The following is a 14,131-nucleotide window of genomic DNA, read 5'->3' as shown; positions in this document are numbered from 1 at the left end:
TAGAAAAAGTTAATCCCACGCGATACTCAACTTCTTTCACGTTTCTAATAATCTCTGTTTCTTGTCTCTAGTAATCTGATTTCACTAGTTATCGTTATCACATAAACGTAATCGTTCATCATTGACAGAAGATATAGGTAATTTAATCGCCCTCGTTCATGTACTGATTCCTTGTATTTACGATTGCACTCCTGTTTCATACTTTACAAGGAAAAGATTGAAATTGCTTGGAGTACCCGATTATCGGTAAGATGCAGGGAATACTAGGAATAAGCATTGCATGAACTTTTATAGATAATCGATTGAAGTCTATAAAATCGAGTGTTCAGACCGTTTTCACGAACAGATGGATAAGATTTACGTGTTCCTCGAATGAATATGAGCGTTTTCGATAGGTCAGTGACTCTTTAACAAAAGAAACGAACGTGAACGGAAAAGTATCCGCCGTGTTATCTTCTATTACGCTCTATGGACACGTTTGTCCTTAATCAGTCTGTACCAGTTGATACAGCCAATGATAGTTAATGCGACACATGATGTTGGTGATCAGTCGAGCCAGTGGCGTTCGTCGTAAAGCTTCAAATCCCTCATTCATTTGTGCGATCAACCTGTTGGCGGACCACAGTCTTCTTTCTAACTTACGTTCAGTGTTAAAGGTAAATTATCGTTTTATGCTTTTTACATTATAGATATTTGGCTTTGAAACGCTGTTCTTATCGAGAATTATTTATTATTATTATTTTTGGAATTGAATCCTGCAGAGGACAGATTCGACGATTTTATGAAAGTTAACTGTTTGATTTCTGAAGGATTAACACTAAAACTGTTAATAAAGAAATTATAAAATTTGTACGAAACAGATATAAATTTGGAACAAAGAATTATAAATTTAGAAGCCTGTGGAAGAATATGTAGTTCAAAGAAAAAACAAGCTTTCGTTCGTGCATTCTACAAATTAGATTTCTGTGAAATCAATTTTCATGCAACGAATCATGATACAAGAATCAACAAATTTTGAGTAATATAGTTTGTGCTATACAATCTTTAATTTATATAAATTCAAGAAAACAAATAGCCAAATTTCTTTTCAATATCGCCAGCATGTTCCGGTTTCAATAATAAAAGAGGGAGAAAACAGGGTCATTCTGATTCACGAAATAAGCTCACAAAGTCTTTTGTCAGGAGCAGATTTCAATTTCTGCGTGCCACATTCTCGACACAAAGGAATCTCAATGCTGGCTTCACGATCTCAGCAATCGCCATCGATTATTTTTATTCGTTAAACTGAAAAGCAATTGGTATATCTCTTCTGTGTCATCGCGTGTTTATTATTATTTCAATTGAAATAAAAATGCCAAAACTTGTAGTTTCTATCGTTTAATTAAAATTAAAAATTGTACCGTGTACATTACTGTACATGGAGGGGATTGCGGTTTTTGTGCGAAGAAATTCTTCGGCTTCCATCGAGCTTAAATCATCGACACGAGAAAACCTTCGAAACAACTTAGGAAATAAAGGCTTACCGATTATTTAAGAAAGCATGAGCCCTTGACGACAATTAGTGGAATTTTAGTAAAGTTTGCCCGTTCCAAACTGGGGACGACCGCACCAGTTATCGACACACGGCACCCAAAACCGATAACGGATACCAAGATCCTGGTATTACTCACTCCGCGTGCCAACGAAGCTTCTAGGATATAGTGTGTCTCGCGATACCCGAATCAATCCATTATTCGACGAAGAAATTCGATCGAAAACAAAAGAATAATCTAATTTTATCGAAACATACTATTGTTCGTTGCCTTTCTAAGAATCTCAACTCCAGATCGTATCGTTTCAGAATTTCATTCAGAATTCCAGATATATGTCTTAATCGTCAACAAAAATTATTATCAAATTCCAAAATATAATTTTAATTTTAATTCAATTTTACCGTTTGGATACTTTCATAATCGAGGAATTTTTTGAAAAAAAAAAGTTAAAAGATAAAGCGATGAATTAGATAAATTGCTAATATTTGTGTTTTAATATTATCTATATTTGAATTGATAATTATACTAGTTGTTAAACATTTTTATTCCTTTTATATTTTCAAAAACAAAAAAAAAAAAAATACAAACTATAATAATTGTGAATTGTTATGTAACTAAAAGTCTGCATGCTTTTTTGGAACGCTCTTTAATTTTAGACATCGATTTTAATCATTAAGACATAATGATCAAAGTTCTAAGGTAAACAAACAACCTTCTGGTTACCTTTTATCTAAGAATTTATACTCCAAACTTTTCGATATTCACTTTGATCGTCAAGAAATGATTATTATACTCGCAAATATATGGATAACCGTCCTCTTTTCCTCTTTTCCTAAAAATTTCAACTTCAGCTCGTATCCTATCAATACTTTTATATTTTAACGCACCCACTCAATCCACGAAAAAACAACTGGCGAATTCTAAAATATAATAGCAAAACCCATCGTCACACAATTTCTATTCGCCTTCTTCCCAAGAATTCCTGTACTCCATGCACTATGTAACGTGGGTCACCCTGTATATCATTTCGAGGCATACCAGAAGAGAAAGAGAGCTGCAGGAAATTCCCGATTGTCATAACCAATCCCTCCGATTCCTCCTCCGGCAGCTATCGGAACGCGGCAAGTTCCTCGTTTGCTTTCGTATTGATTAGCCATCACTTTCAGATGACGGCTCTACTTCGGTGGGTGTTGCTGGCGTTGCTGTTGGCCATGGTGGTCGCGCATCCGGTCCAACACGCATGCGTTTATTTCTGCCGTGCACAGAACATCAACCCCGAGAGGGCTACGGGAGGCTGCGGCGATCAGCAGGAAATCATTCGTCAGTTGAGCGAAGGCCAGTTCCCGATTCACCGTCTCTTCAGGATCTGCTTGATCCCGTGTAATGGTACGGATTCGGTCACCTTCGACAACAGCCACACCTGTCGTACGTTCCGAGAGGTGCTTATCCGCTGCTACGGTTGTTCCTGCAACAACGTAAATTATGACGAAGTAAGGAATGAGGAAGAAGATCTTTTGATGATCAAGACATTGGAAGAGAATCAGATGAAGGGGGCCGATATGATGAGAATGTTGGAGAAGACGGCCGAACAACACATTCATCAAAGTCAAGGTTTAAATTCCAGATATATTCGTCGACACATCACGGAGATCAAAGTGGAAAAGGATATAATCCAAGCAGACCTTAAAGATACCGGCAATTTAAATAAAGCAGACTCTGAAGAGACATCTAAAGATGCTGCTACTGGTAATTTAGAGAAACCAGGCTGCAAAGATGATGCTTCTTGTAAGGAAGATTCCACGGATGAAACATCTGTAGACTGGGAGCGATGGTGTATGAAACAATGTGACAACGGTAAGGGTGGAAGCGCTTGTAATTGTGACATAATACCGTGAAGAGGAAGATGGGCTTCCGGGAGTTGAAGGCAGCGGATTTACGAATTTACATATCTCGTAGGTTAGTCGGAACAATGGTACCGATAGATATAAGGTTAGTTTCTTTAGTTGATAACATATAAACATCACTATTTCGTGTATCTTTCTTTTTTTTCCTAATCTACGTATATTCCTCGATAATCGTCGTCGAGGCGAGATTCGATCATATATTACGATTCGTGCATGTAATTCCAATAATCGCGATGGGCGAATAAGAAAAGGGTATTTCGTGTCTTTTATCTGAAGATGCTTTCGACTCAGCTGCTCGTTGTTAATCTACCGATCAACGTTATATTGACAAAATATGTAAGACGGCAGTGGAATATTTTTTTCGAAACGATCGCAATCTGCAATTATCGGTCTTTAGATGGCTTAATTGCTTTTTTAGGCTTAAGACACTTCTTTAGACGCTAGGTCCGGTTCACGCGCTCAACGGGGGAAGCTTAACGACCAAGGAAAAAACTTTTTGTCAGACCGCAATAGAGGGATTTTCTTCGAGACAAAGGAGGCTTTTCGTTGTCACGAATTATCGACCGTTCTCCACGATAAAAATGACACATCTTTCACACGGTATTTACACTTCAGGGAAACGATAGAGAACACTGTGAGCATCGTTCTAAAGGCGTGTGAACGGGACAATAAAGTGTAATGTGTGTATTATGCAATAAACGATATTTGTACGTGGCAGCGGTGCAACAAACGCGTGCACCCGCGCGTCGATATACGTCTAGTTTCCTAAGATTTCTTCTAATTGTAACAAATAATATTTTACACAACGCCGTCGTATCTAAATTAATAATGCTGTATTTAATGTATTTAATTAGGGTATCAACAATTTAAGATATTTGTTAAAGGAAATGAAACAAAATCCATGTCTTCCAATTTCGTAGTTTCCTTGATACTTCGCGTATAATCAAGCCTCGAACATGATCGGATGTAATGATCCGACAGGCGAGCAGAACAATGCAAGCATGCGAGTACATGTTGTAGTTGTTATTTAGGCGATTATTTTTTGAACGCGACCACGTTTCAGTTCGAGGGAAATCGATGGTGATTGTAAAACGATTCTTCGAGTTCCTTAGAGTGAAACGTACGTTCGTTCATTTTATATAGTGTGCCGTTCAAAAAAAAAAAAGTTGTGACGCGACAATAAGACGTAGATTCTAGTATGCCTGTGCGATGCAAAACTTTGTCTTTCGCGCACTTTCGATATATACATTTATCTGTTAAAAAAAATGAAAAAAAAAGAAAAAAAGGAAGATACAGTTAAAATGTATTTCTAATTGTATTTCTACAATGTATCAATGTATGAATTATGTGTCCTTATAATAAATGTCCATATAATAAATATGGCGAACAGCAAAAAATTGGTTTTTCTGTTAGGATCGATCTACACATTGAAATAGTTCCGTAATAATAGTCAAAAATGCGCGAAAGACTCGACTTCAGCAATTTATTATCTGGGCTATGTAATAGTTGTAAGTGATGTAATTGCTTTGTAAATATACATATGATTAATCGGAAATTTTATTTAACTAACGATATAATATCGAGGAGTCAAAACTTGTGGGGTACCAATTTACAAATCTAGAATATAATCTGCACAATTTAATCGTTGTTAACGTTTACATGGAGTTATTGTATCCTGATATGTACCTACACGTAAAAAATATATGCGGTTGCTGCCGGTAAGCAGTCATGGAAAATAATTAAACGATATTATAACTATAATTATATTAATATTATTGGTATTAACGAATATTACGCTAAAAAGGCTCGTTTATCGGCATATTTACGAGTTAATCCGTGTCTCTAATATATTTGTATTATTTATGTTTGCGATTGTACATATATATTTGTATTATTTATGTTTGCGATATTGTATATATCGTATAAGTAAATAATATTCGCATTGTTTTGTCATACGATAAATAAAGAATATTATAATCTAAACGATGCACTTTTAAATAAATCCTCGTTAAGTTTGAAGTGTATTAAAAAATATTATTTATAATTTCGAAGAATATTTTCGTCAAGCTAAAAATTGGAAAATGATCGGTAAGAGATAAATGCAAAAGAAATTTATAGATTCCTTCTTTATCGTTTACAGTTTGTTCAGGCAAGAAGAAGATAATATATCGACATTTACCTACTGTAAATCTTCTTGTTATCGTCTCAAATGCGTGGTCTCTGTTGAAATACCAGGTCTCTTCTATATCGTCTCTGTTTCATATGTCTGTGCCTCAGTGTCACGATGAAACCACCGGTAAGGTACGGAATAGACGTGACATGCAATGCTTTTTCGAGTTCTACGTTTTGAGGATCAACCTGACGTTATCGATTCAATATAACATTGGTTTGGCACATATATAATACTCGTCTGTAGTGTCTCCATTGACTAATTCCGTACCTCGTCGGTGGTATCGCGATAAAATCATCCAGTAAATGTATGTACGCACCCTGTCTGTGATAAAACCCCCATTGTCTAATCAATGATCGCATTCTACTATTTCTTCAGTAGATAACGTAGAAATTTACGGATAAAAATAGGAATTTTCTAATCATAAATTGGTCAAATAGGAAACCAATAAAAAATTATCCAAATTATTAATTTTTATTCAGCTTACACAAATATTGTAATATTTTTAAAAAATATTAACGTTCCTGAACAAATTTTTCTTCTATACTCACAAAAGTTTCTATGAAACTTTTACATTCATAGTTTTACATTCAAGAAAAAAAAATAGGAAATAATACAATTAGCAATATTATGTTACAGTATGATAAAACAGGGTTTTGCAAAATTAAATACAATATACAATAATATTGTAACCTGAAGTAACATTATTTATATTGTTTTTATATCTATATAAAATATCTTCTGTGTCGTAAATAGATCGTCATTTCCCTTGGGGTAAAAGGTAATCAGGAGTGTCTGTAATTAAGTTTCGTACGCTATTACTTGTAACATTGTTCTATAACAATATTACAGCACATATCTCTGTGTGTAGCCTGGCTTCTTATAAAAGCCGAGCCTTCTTTCGGAAACAACAGATCACAGTCATCCTTCTCTCCAAGAAGATCTTCCAGATCTAGGTAAGATTAAAAATACATTATTATTATACTATGGAAAATAAAATTTTTTTACATTCTGGTATAAGAAAAATTCAGATAGCTGTCTCAAATCATTTCAAGAATTTCCTACAAATTTTCAAACTTATATTCTATTCTTCTTTTTTAATTCATGATTTTTAAATTCTGTGTTTTAAGTTTCATATAAATGATTGTATATCTTTCTATTATTTCCACTGATTGTCGTCGTTGTACGAGGAATTTTAACATCACGTTGAATCGATACATCCTTAGACAAATTTCTTGGTGAGTTCATTTGCAAATAATGTAGGCCATCTGTACTTGATAGGCACATTTGTCTTCGGTTCATTTCTCTACTATAAAAGCTCCGAGCTTTCGCCTTATTTGCAACATTCGCTGACCAACTACCGTACAAGTTCTATCGTTTCCACATTTGTAAGTAAACTGACCATTTCTATATAAGAATTTTTCCTTTATACATTAAACAATTCTATTTGGAAAATTTTACTTCTTGGAAAGCTTTATGTTACTTTCAGTTTCTTTTTCCTGTACGATATTCTTAGTTTATCAAATAATTGTTCTTTTAATTTCAAGCAATCTACAAATCAAAACCATCAGAATGATGTCCTTCCGCTTCGTTCTTACCATCGTCGTCGTCCTCTTCGTCCTCGCCATCGCCGTGGATGCCGCCTACAGGAAGCCTCCTTTCAATGGAAGCATCTTCGGCAAGCGATCCAACGCTATCACTGGTAAAATAAAAATTTGCAATATCTTTTAATTATTTTATAAAAAATGAGAAGTGTTTCTGTTTCTAAAACTTCGCGATTAAGAATTTTTCACATTTCTTTCATGCTCTTTCGAGTTCCAATAGTACATTTTATTTTATATTTATCCGAACTCTGAATTTTATATTATTCTTTCGTTTCATCAAATTTTCGTTTATGTAATTTTCAATATTTCTTTATATTTAAATTCTTATACTAATTCTTATCTTATGTTACATTATATTTTGTCTTCTTTGATCAATTTTCTTCTGACACCCCACTACCTTTATCTTACGTCTAACCGTATTGAATTTCCATATTATTCTGTCATTTTCCTGACAATTTCTATCAAAAATGATATTTCTGCATGGAATGTTCCATAGATTACGAACTCACCAGCCGAGCCATGTCATCGGTCTGCGAAACCGTCAGCGAAACATGCAACGCCTGGTTGGCACGTCAGGACTCCAACTAAAAATACTGAAAACGCCAGGGTTCACTTGAACGCGCCGAATGCTAATATTTATTGCTTGATCGTTTTATCGACGTGTAATACATAGATAGCCAAACTATGTTAATGTCTAGTTCAACAATCACTCTGAGATTCGCTTTGAGATTCGTCGCATCGTCCAAATCACTCGCCGTCTTCTAATTAAATCGCTTAGATTTCAATTAATCTCGTTGTATACATGTTTCTGATACTACAATATAATAAAATCTAATGTTTCTTGACATTAATTCAGTGGTTTGATAATTTCCATCTTTGTAACTTTTATGTAAAATTCTTATGTCCAGATGTTTCTCTTATTTTTTTTTTTTTTTTTTTTTAAATCGACAATTTTATTTAATTTTAATATTTTATTATTGATAATTTATAAGTATTAAGAATTTACATTAAAGTTTACATTTGCACGCATTAAACATTCCATGTTGCAAAAATTGATAAATTTGTCTTTTACTTTATGATTTCTGAATTCTATATACAACTAAATCATTTTATCTGATTATTGAAAATGAATTTAAAGAATGCGTATTTTCGAGAAAGTGTTCAATATTAAATAATTTACGTAGCAAGCAGAGGTTCGATGAAACTATCCAATATCTGAAATGCAGATCGAACGATTCGATATGAGGAGCACGTATCACTCACCTGGTGGAATAAGGGTTACGCTTACGCGTGGACAAAGACAGTTTCCTAAAAACAAACAGGAAAATAATTGCCTTATAAATCAATGACTTCTTGAAATTCACCATAATTTAATCTTTAATACATCCATTAAAAATATCATCGATAAATTTCAACAGCGTATTATCCTTTCACAGAAGTATATTATTAATAACGAAAACATCTTATTACGTTAATAATAACACAAGCTTTAAATTTCCTTTAAAAATCCTTCAATCGTGTTGTCTTATTTTAGCAAACAAGAAGGTTTTCAGCTTTTTAAGAAAAATTTCAATCTAAAATTAAAACCAAATACGATCATTCGTTATTATTAAATTATAATAAAACAATTTTTTAATATTTTCCTCAAACTTAATACACTTTTCAACGACAGATGAACACTATTGAATAGAGAATTAAGAATTAACCATTAAATAGGTCGTCCGAAAAGTTTCTTTCGTCTTATAAGAAAATAATGGATGTACAATTATTTTTTATTATAAAATGAAAATCACAACATTCGACAGATTAGGTTTCATGTTTGTATAAAGATGCATCGTTGTAAAAGACGAGTGTGTAAAAGAAAGACGATCTTCGGAAAACCTAATGCTTCCTATATAATACACGCGTTATTTAATTCCAGTTACAATAAGACTAAAAAAAAAAAAAAACATTGAAATCTGAAATTAGCAGATTTAACGATCAATTTAAAATACAAATGTTCAATCTCAGAAAATGTTCGCGATATACTCGAAACGTAAGCGACGGTTCGAATATTCCACAGACAAAAATTATTCAGCGACAAACGTTCAGCTTGAAACTCATTCGATGAGAGGATAGGGGTGCAACAAGTGTCAGCATCGATTCACATTAAAATCAACCTGATCGAAATACTTAATGCATTCTAAATCGTTGCATAAATAGAAGGATAGCTGACAATTTTTGTTCAGTGTATCGTGGCCACAGGAAGGTAAGTAACACGTGCAGAACAAACTTCCCAAGAAAGCGTTTCAATTTTCTCTTCTTTATTCTGGCTTCCGCGGATACACCGTCACCTTACATACATTTCCTTACATATGAAGAATGTAGGGCTGAAACATTATAAATCACATTTTCTATATCCTACAAGGAAGCAATTTTAAAATTCAGTAGATTGTTAGTCGATCGCATGTTACTAAAATTGTCTCTATATTTTGTTTCCATTGTAAACATGTGTTTTTCTTATCCTCTTCAACATTTCAAAGTTTGTTTCTCGTATAATATTACGATATGAGGATATTAGCACTAGAATTACCGATAGTTAACACGAAGCTATTTTTACCAAAACCAGTCAAAATGACGGGTCTTTAAAAAACACGTAATAATAGGATATTTTTATATTTGTTGATTTATTACTTTCTTACAAAAGCAATTCCTAAACGAGGGTTGACAGATTTATAAAATTGTAGAACCAGTTATTTTGACTGATGTATTTCTAGTGTTAAAAAGCTTGTCTGTGTAAGTATACTTTTGACTTTTATATAAAACTTTGTCAACGTATCAGCTATTTTTAAGTGACTCACATCCTTGGGCCTAGCAGATTATAGTCATTTGATATTACAGTATCGAATATATTATAATATCGCTTATCTTAATAGTTGTATTTGTTACCTTTACATAAAACTCGACCAACTACTTTTACAACATTTATATCCTTGAACGAGATTCTAGTCGTTTTTAGTCGTTATGTTAATACCCTCCTGTTTAATGTTAACGTAAGGTTAAAATCAGAAAATCAACAAAATTACATTTATCGTGCATTCCCTTCTTCTTCGTATTGACACGAACGTATACGCAAAAAGAGATCGAGAATGATCATCTTAGACCCTCAAGTTCGGTTTCAATGTCGGCTGAAACAACGAGAACGTAATGGAACGTACACGTTGGGAAGATTTCTCACGCGTGATCATCGCGCAGATGCCATCACAAACATCGGGAATATTTAAATGCAATGGGGCTTTGCCGTGCAAACTCTGCTATTCCTTCGCCCACGGTGCAGGAGTATTCTGTCCACTCTTAGCGATAATGGAAGAAGTCCTAGGAAAAATCGCTCAGTTTGCCACATACAGTCGCGGAAACAGCGTCGTGTGCACTTTGCTCTGCTGGCTTGTTCGAGTATACAATACGTTTTCGCAGATAACGATCATGGTCCAACGAGCGGACATAGTCGTTAGATAAAATTTGTTGGAAAATCACAGTGTTTTGTTAGTTAATTGTTTTACAAGACTGATCGAGAATTAATCGATTCGTTCGCAGATCCAAAGCGAGAAGATGACGAGTTTGCGATCTTTGGGATTTTCACGGCGGTTTATCGTTGGCGGTGAGTTTATTTTTCAAACGAAGAATATTTTGTGTCGAGAGTGGAGTGTTCTTTTTATAGTGATCAAGAGTGAATTTCGTGAGAATTCCTTCTTTAAAACATTCTAGCTCTTACGGTTGGCGTTTTGGCATTGCTGGCTTGTGAAAATCTATCTAAGGCAGACGAGGTACCGGCATTCTTCTTGAAAATTGCCAAGAACATTCCTCGTGTAGGACGTAGCGAGGGTTATAATGATTTTTTGAAGTCTCGAAGGAACATTCCACAGGTTTCAGGCTACAATAGTCGTGCACAGGTATTAATAATTAAGACACAGGATCTTAATTTCATACTTTTTATACCGCACAGTAGAACAAGCGATTTCGATCAGACGGTGTATTGGTTAAAGTACTGTCTCGTGCGAATGTTCAATTGTTAGTTATTTTACATAAAGCTAGTGTTTTCTTCATCTTTAAGGCTGAATCCTGGGCACCGTATGCTAGCGACAAAACTTTCTCGAGACCTACAAAGAGACGCGTGGATTATCCTTCGATTGATGGTAACAAATCAATTTTATACATTCGTTTATTCGATTAAGTCAGGATAATTGTAAAATAATTTTCTGATTTCTAACAACTGTCCATAGTTTATTATTTTATTTAGACGACAGGAATAATAAGTAGCAGCATACAAAGTTTTAATTAATACATTAAATTTTTCCTCAAAAAAAGAATTAATTTTTCGATCGAAATTTAGACTTCCAACAAACGAGAAAAGAAAGGAAAAGGAAAATGAATGTTACATACATTCTAAAAATTGTATTAAAACGTTTCCTACTGTTTTAACAGATGCTTGGGCTTGGCAACATTTTCCTCTCGCGATAGAAGGACCTCGAGAACTCTGGCGAACTTTGGCTGGCTATTCCAAAGACACATCAGATGAGTATGTTTTTCAAAATTATCAGTGCGAAACTGTCTAGCTAATAGTTGGTTTAAAGATTGGTTAATTTGTTTAATAAAAAGCGTGGATAACGACGTATGGAAACGGAAGAAGAGAACGGGAAATGAGCCTGTGATTTCAGAGGACAATTAGCATTAAAGAAGAGAGATGATAACGTCGCTGTGCCTACGGATGAATATACTTTAATGATTGCTGTCGGTGTAAGGTGTTGGGTTAAATATCGAGAACAATAAATATGTAAATAGAAGATGTATTTTTTTTCAAACGACATTTTCTCCTCTTACTTCGAATTAAACCCTTATTTTGTGATTCGGCAAGACACATGCTAATTTTGTAGAATTAAAATGTTCTATTTGTGTATCTTTATCCAAATGACTAACTGCAAACGTAACATTGCATATGGTGAACAAGTTTCTTTGTAATTTATCGCACAACTGTTTCTTTCGTCTGCGTTTTTACCAAGTTTTTCTTTATGCTACTACTATGCTTAAAGCTATTATTCAAGAGGAAAATTGCTAACACCAATCATGGAACATCAAACAAAGGACAGCATGTAATCTGAAAAATTTCGATGCCAAATTTTACTGGCAGATGGTTTTGCATATGCCATCGATCGCAGACATTAAGAAAAATAAACGACTGACACGTTTGACGCATCTGCGTACAAACTGTTCGACAATCGAACTGCGTGGAGTAATATCGATTTTATGAACCTTCTGCTTCGTACGTGTAATATATCACCTAAATCTTGCAATTCAGAATACTTTTCAGAGCTTCTGTTCCAAGTAAAATTGATTTTGAATTTCACTGTATCGTGTCATTTCTTTTTACATTACATCGGAATAAATGTGTTTTCATCGACGAAAGAATAATTTCTTCTTCCCAAAATTCCCCAAAAATTTGGCTCTAAAAGTACAGAATAGATATTTGATACTTCAACGACTTAATAAAAGATCACTTACAAAATTTTAAATAATAAACGAGAAAAGAAATTGTAATGTTTTTGCCTTAGAAAATATACCTCGTGCTTCATTGTATATTTAGGAGGTTCTGATAAACATAACGCATATGTCGATTCTGAAAAAGGAATAGGATAGCCGGCGCCAGTTCTTGGAAGGATCGCACAATTGCGAAATTGCAGTTTCAGGCGTCCTCTGTCAGTCGTCATATGGGAGATAATTTTCCTAGACGTTGCTCGAAACGTGAGTGTACACGTATGTAAGTACTTACTTACATGACAACCAATTCTCCCGTAATTGTCGATTTTATCGATTTCGCGTGGCGTACGTAAAAAATGGCACTGGAGGGAAGGGTCACATAATATCGCGAACGTTTGTATCGAGTACAGTCACCATGAAAAATATACAAAATAAAAAGCTATTTCCTTCTCCATCTTATTATCCATCCAATTTAACTGCTTGACACAAAACTCGTTTTTACCTACATTTATTTTTAACTTTAAGGGATGAAAATGCCCCTTTTAATTTGTTATTTTTCCAATCTAAATGGATAATATAAAAGTCACTTCTCTATATAAACATAATACAGATTTCTAAGGATTGACAATTTTTTTTCTAATTTATTATCCACTTACTTTAATTGACTGATATAAAGTTCATTTTTATTCCAATTTCTTTCAAATTGTTAAGAGACGAAAATTCCACTGCTTGTTATTATTGTATTATTCATCCCATTTAATTGAATATTATACAAACCATTTCTATCCAAATATAAAAATACATATTTTTAAGGAATGAAGATATCCCTTTTACAACCTCTTTTTGATCTTATTATCCATCCAATTTAATTCGTTAATAAAAATATCATCTGTATCAAAATTTATTTGAACTTTTTAAAGGAGAGAAGGTAGATATGTGTCGTTATTCCATTTAACTGAATATTATACAAACCATTTCTATCCAAATATAAAAATACATATTTTTAAGGAATGAAGATATCCCTTTTAGAACCTCTTTTTGATCTTATTATCCATCCAATTTAATTCGTTAATAAAAATATCATCTGTATCAAAATTTATTTGAACTTTTTAAAGGAGAGAAGGTAGATATGTGGCATTATTCCATTTAACTGAATATTATACAAACCATTTCTATCTAAATATAAAAATATATATTTTTAAGGAATGAAGATATCCCTTCCTTTCAGAACCTCTTTTTGATCTTATTATCCATCCAATTTAATTCGTTAATAAAAATATCATCTGCATCAAAATTTATTTGAACTTTTTAAAGGAGGGAAGGTAGGTATGTGTCGTTATTAGTTATTGCAGAGTAGAACGCGTCATGTCAACCCTCGGGTTGTCACGATCGTGCATACAGTTTCTCGTT

The 14,131-nt window shown here is 33.7% G+C and overlaps 3 protein-coding genes across 4 annotated transcripts; all 3 read left to right on the top strand.

Annotated features, from left to right (window-relative positions):
• The first annotated feature begins 521 nt into the window (after window positions 1–521).
• Window positions 522–5,185, top strand: LOC139991314 (uncharacterized). The gene is made up of 2 exons (XM_072011274.1): window positions 522–656; window positions 2,699–5,185. Exons 1-2 carry the CDS (start codon window positions 525–527, stop codon window positions 3,425–3,427), a joined length of 861 nt encoding a protein of 286 aa, XP_071867375.1. The 5' UTR covers window positions 522–524; the 3' UTR covers window positions 3,428–5,185.
• Window positions 5,186–6,531: 1,346 nt separating this feature from the next.
• Window positions 6,532–8,061, top strand: Sifa (neuropeptide SIFamide). 2 transcript variants are annotated; one of them, XM_072011271.1, is made up of 3 exons: window positions 6,532–6,562; window positions 7,154–7,308; window positions 7,707–8,061. In XM_072011271.1, the coding sequence occupies exons 2-3, from the start codon at window positions 7,179–7,181 to the stop codon at window positions 7,796–7,798; spliced, it is 222 nt and encodes a 73-aa protein (XP_071867372.1). In that variant the 5' UTR covers window positions 6,532–6,562; window positions 7,154–7,178; the 3' UTR covers window positions 7,799–8,061. The 2 variants fall into 2 exon arrangements, with proteins under 2 accessions (XP_071867372.1, XP_071867373.1); XM_072011272.1 differs by lacking the exon at window positions 6,532–6,562 and adding an exon at window positions 6,911–6,994.
• Window positions 8,062–10,547: 2,486 nt separating this feature from the next.
• Eth (ecdysis triggering hormone) lies at window positions 10,548–12,036 on the top strand. The gene is made up of 5 exons (XM_072011261.1): window positions 10,548–10,847; window positions 10,955–11,139; window positions 11,301–11,382; window positions 11,672–11,765; window positions 11,846–12,036. The coding sequence occupies exons 1-5, from the start codon at window positions 10,799–10,801 to the stop codon at window positions 11,913–11,915; spliced, it is 480 nt and encodes a 159-aa protein (XP_071867362.1). The 5' UTR covers window positions 10,548–10,798; the 3' UTR covers window positions 11,916–12,036.
• Window positions 12,037–14,131: the final 2,095 nt, after the last annotated feature.

This window comes from Bombus fervidus, chromosome 10, assembly GCF_041682495.2.
Source record: "Bombus fervidus isolate BK054 chromosome 10, iyBomFerv1, whole genome shotgun sequence".
NCBI lineage: Eukaryota > Metazoa > Arthropoda > Insecta > Hymenoptera > Apidae > Bombus > Bombus fervidus.
Note: the sequence above shows the minus strand (reverse complement) of the source record. Positions and strands in the feature narration are given on the sequence as shown.

What these genes read in the sequence shown, in the direction of transcription:
- LOC139991314 (XM_072011274.1), top strand. Translation starts at nt 525, where the DNA reads ATGCGACACATGATGTTGGTGATCAGTCGAGCCAGTGGCGTTCGTCGT. An exon ending in ACTTACGTTCAGTGTTAAAG is followed by an intron (nt 657 to 2,698) that starts GTAAATTATCGT and finishes CATCACTTTCAG; the next exon opens with ATGACGGCTCTACTTCGGTG.
- Sifa (XM_072011271.1), top strand. Translation starts at nt 7,179, where the DNA reads ATGATGTCCTTCCGCTTCGTTCTTACCATCGTCGTCGTCCTCTTCGTC. An exon ending in GCGATCCAACGCTATCACTG is followed by an intron (nt 7,309 to 7,706) that starts GTAAAATAAAAA and finishes AATGTTCCATAG; the next exon opens with ATTACGAACTCACCAGCCGA.
- Eth (XM_072011261.1), top strand. Translation starts at nt 10,799, where the DNA reads ATGACGAGTTTGCGATCTTTGGGATTTTCACGGCGGTTTATCGTTGGC. An exon ending in ACGGCGGTTTATCGTTGGCG is followed by an intron (nt 10,848 to 10,954) that starts GTGAGTTTATTT and finishes AAAACATTCTAG; the next exon opens with CTCTTACGGTTGGCGTTTTG. An exon ending in GCTACAATAGTCGTGCACAG is followed by an intron (nt 11,140 to 11,300) that starts GTATTAATAATT and finishes TTCATCTTTAAG; the next exon opens with GCTGAATCCTGGGCACCGTA.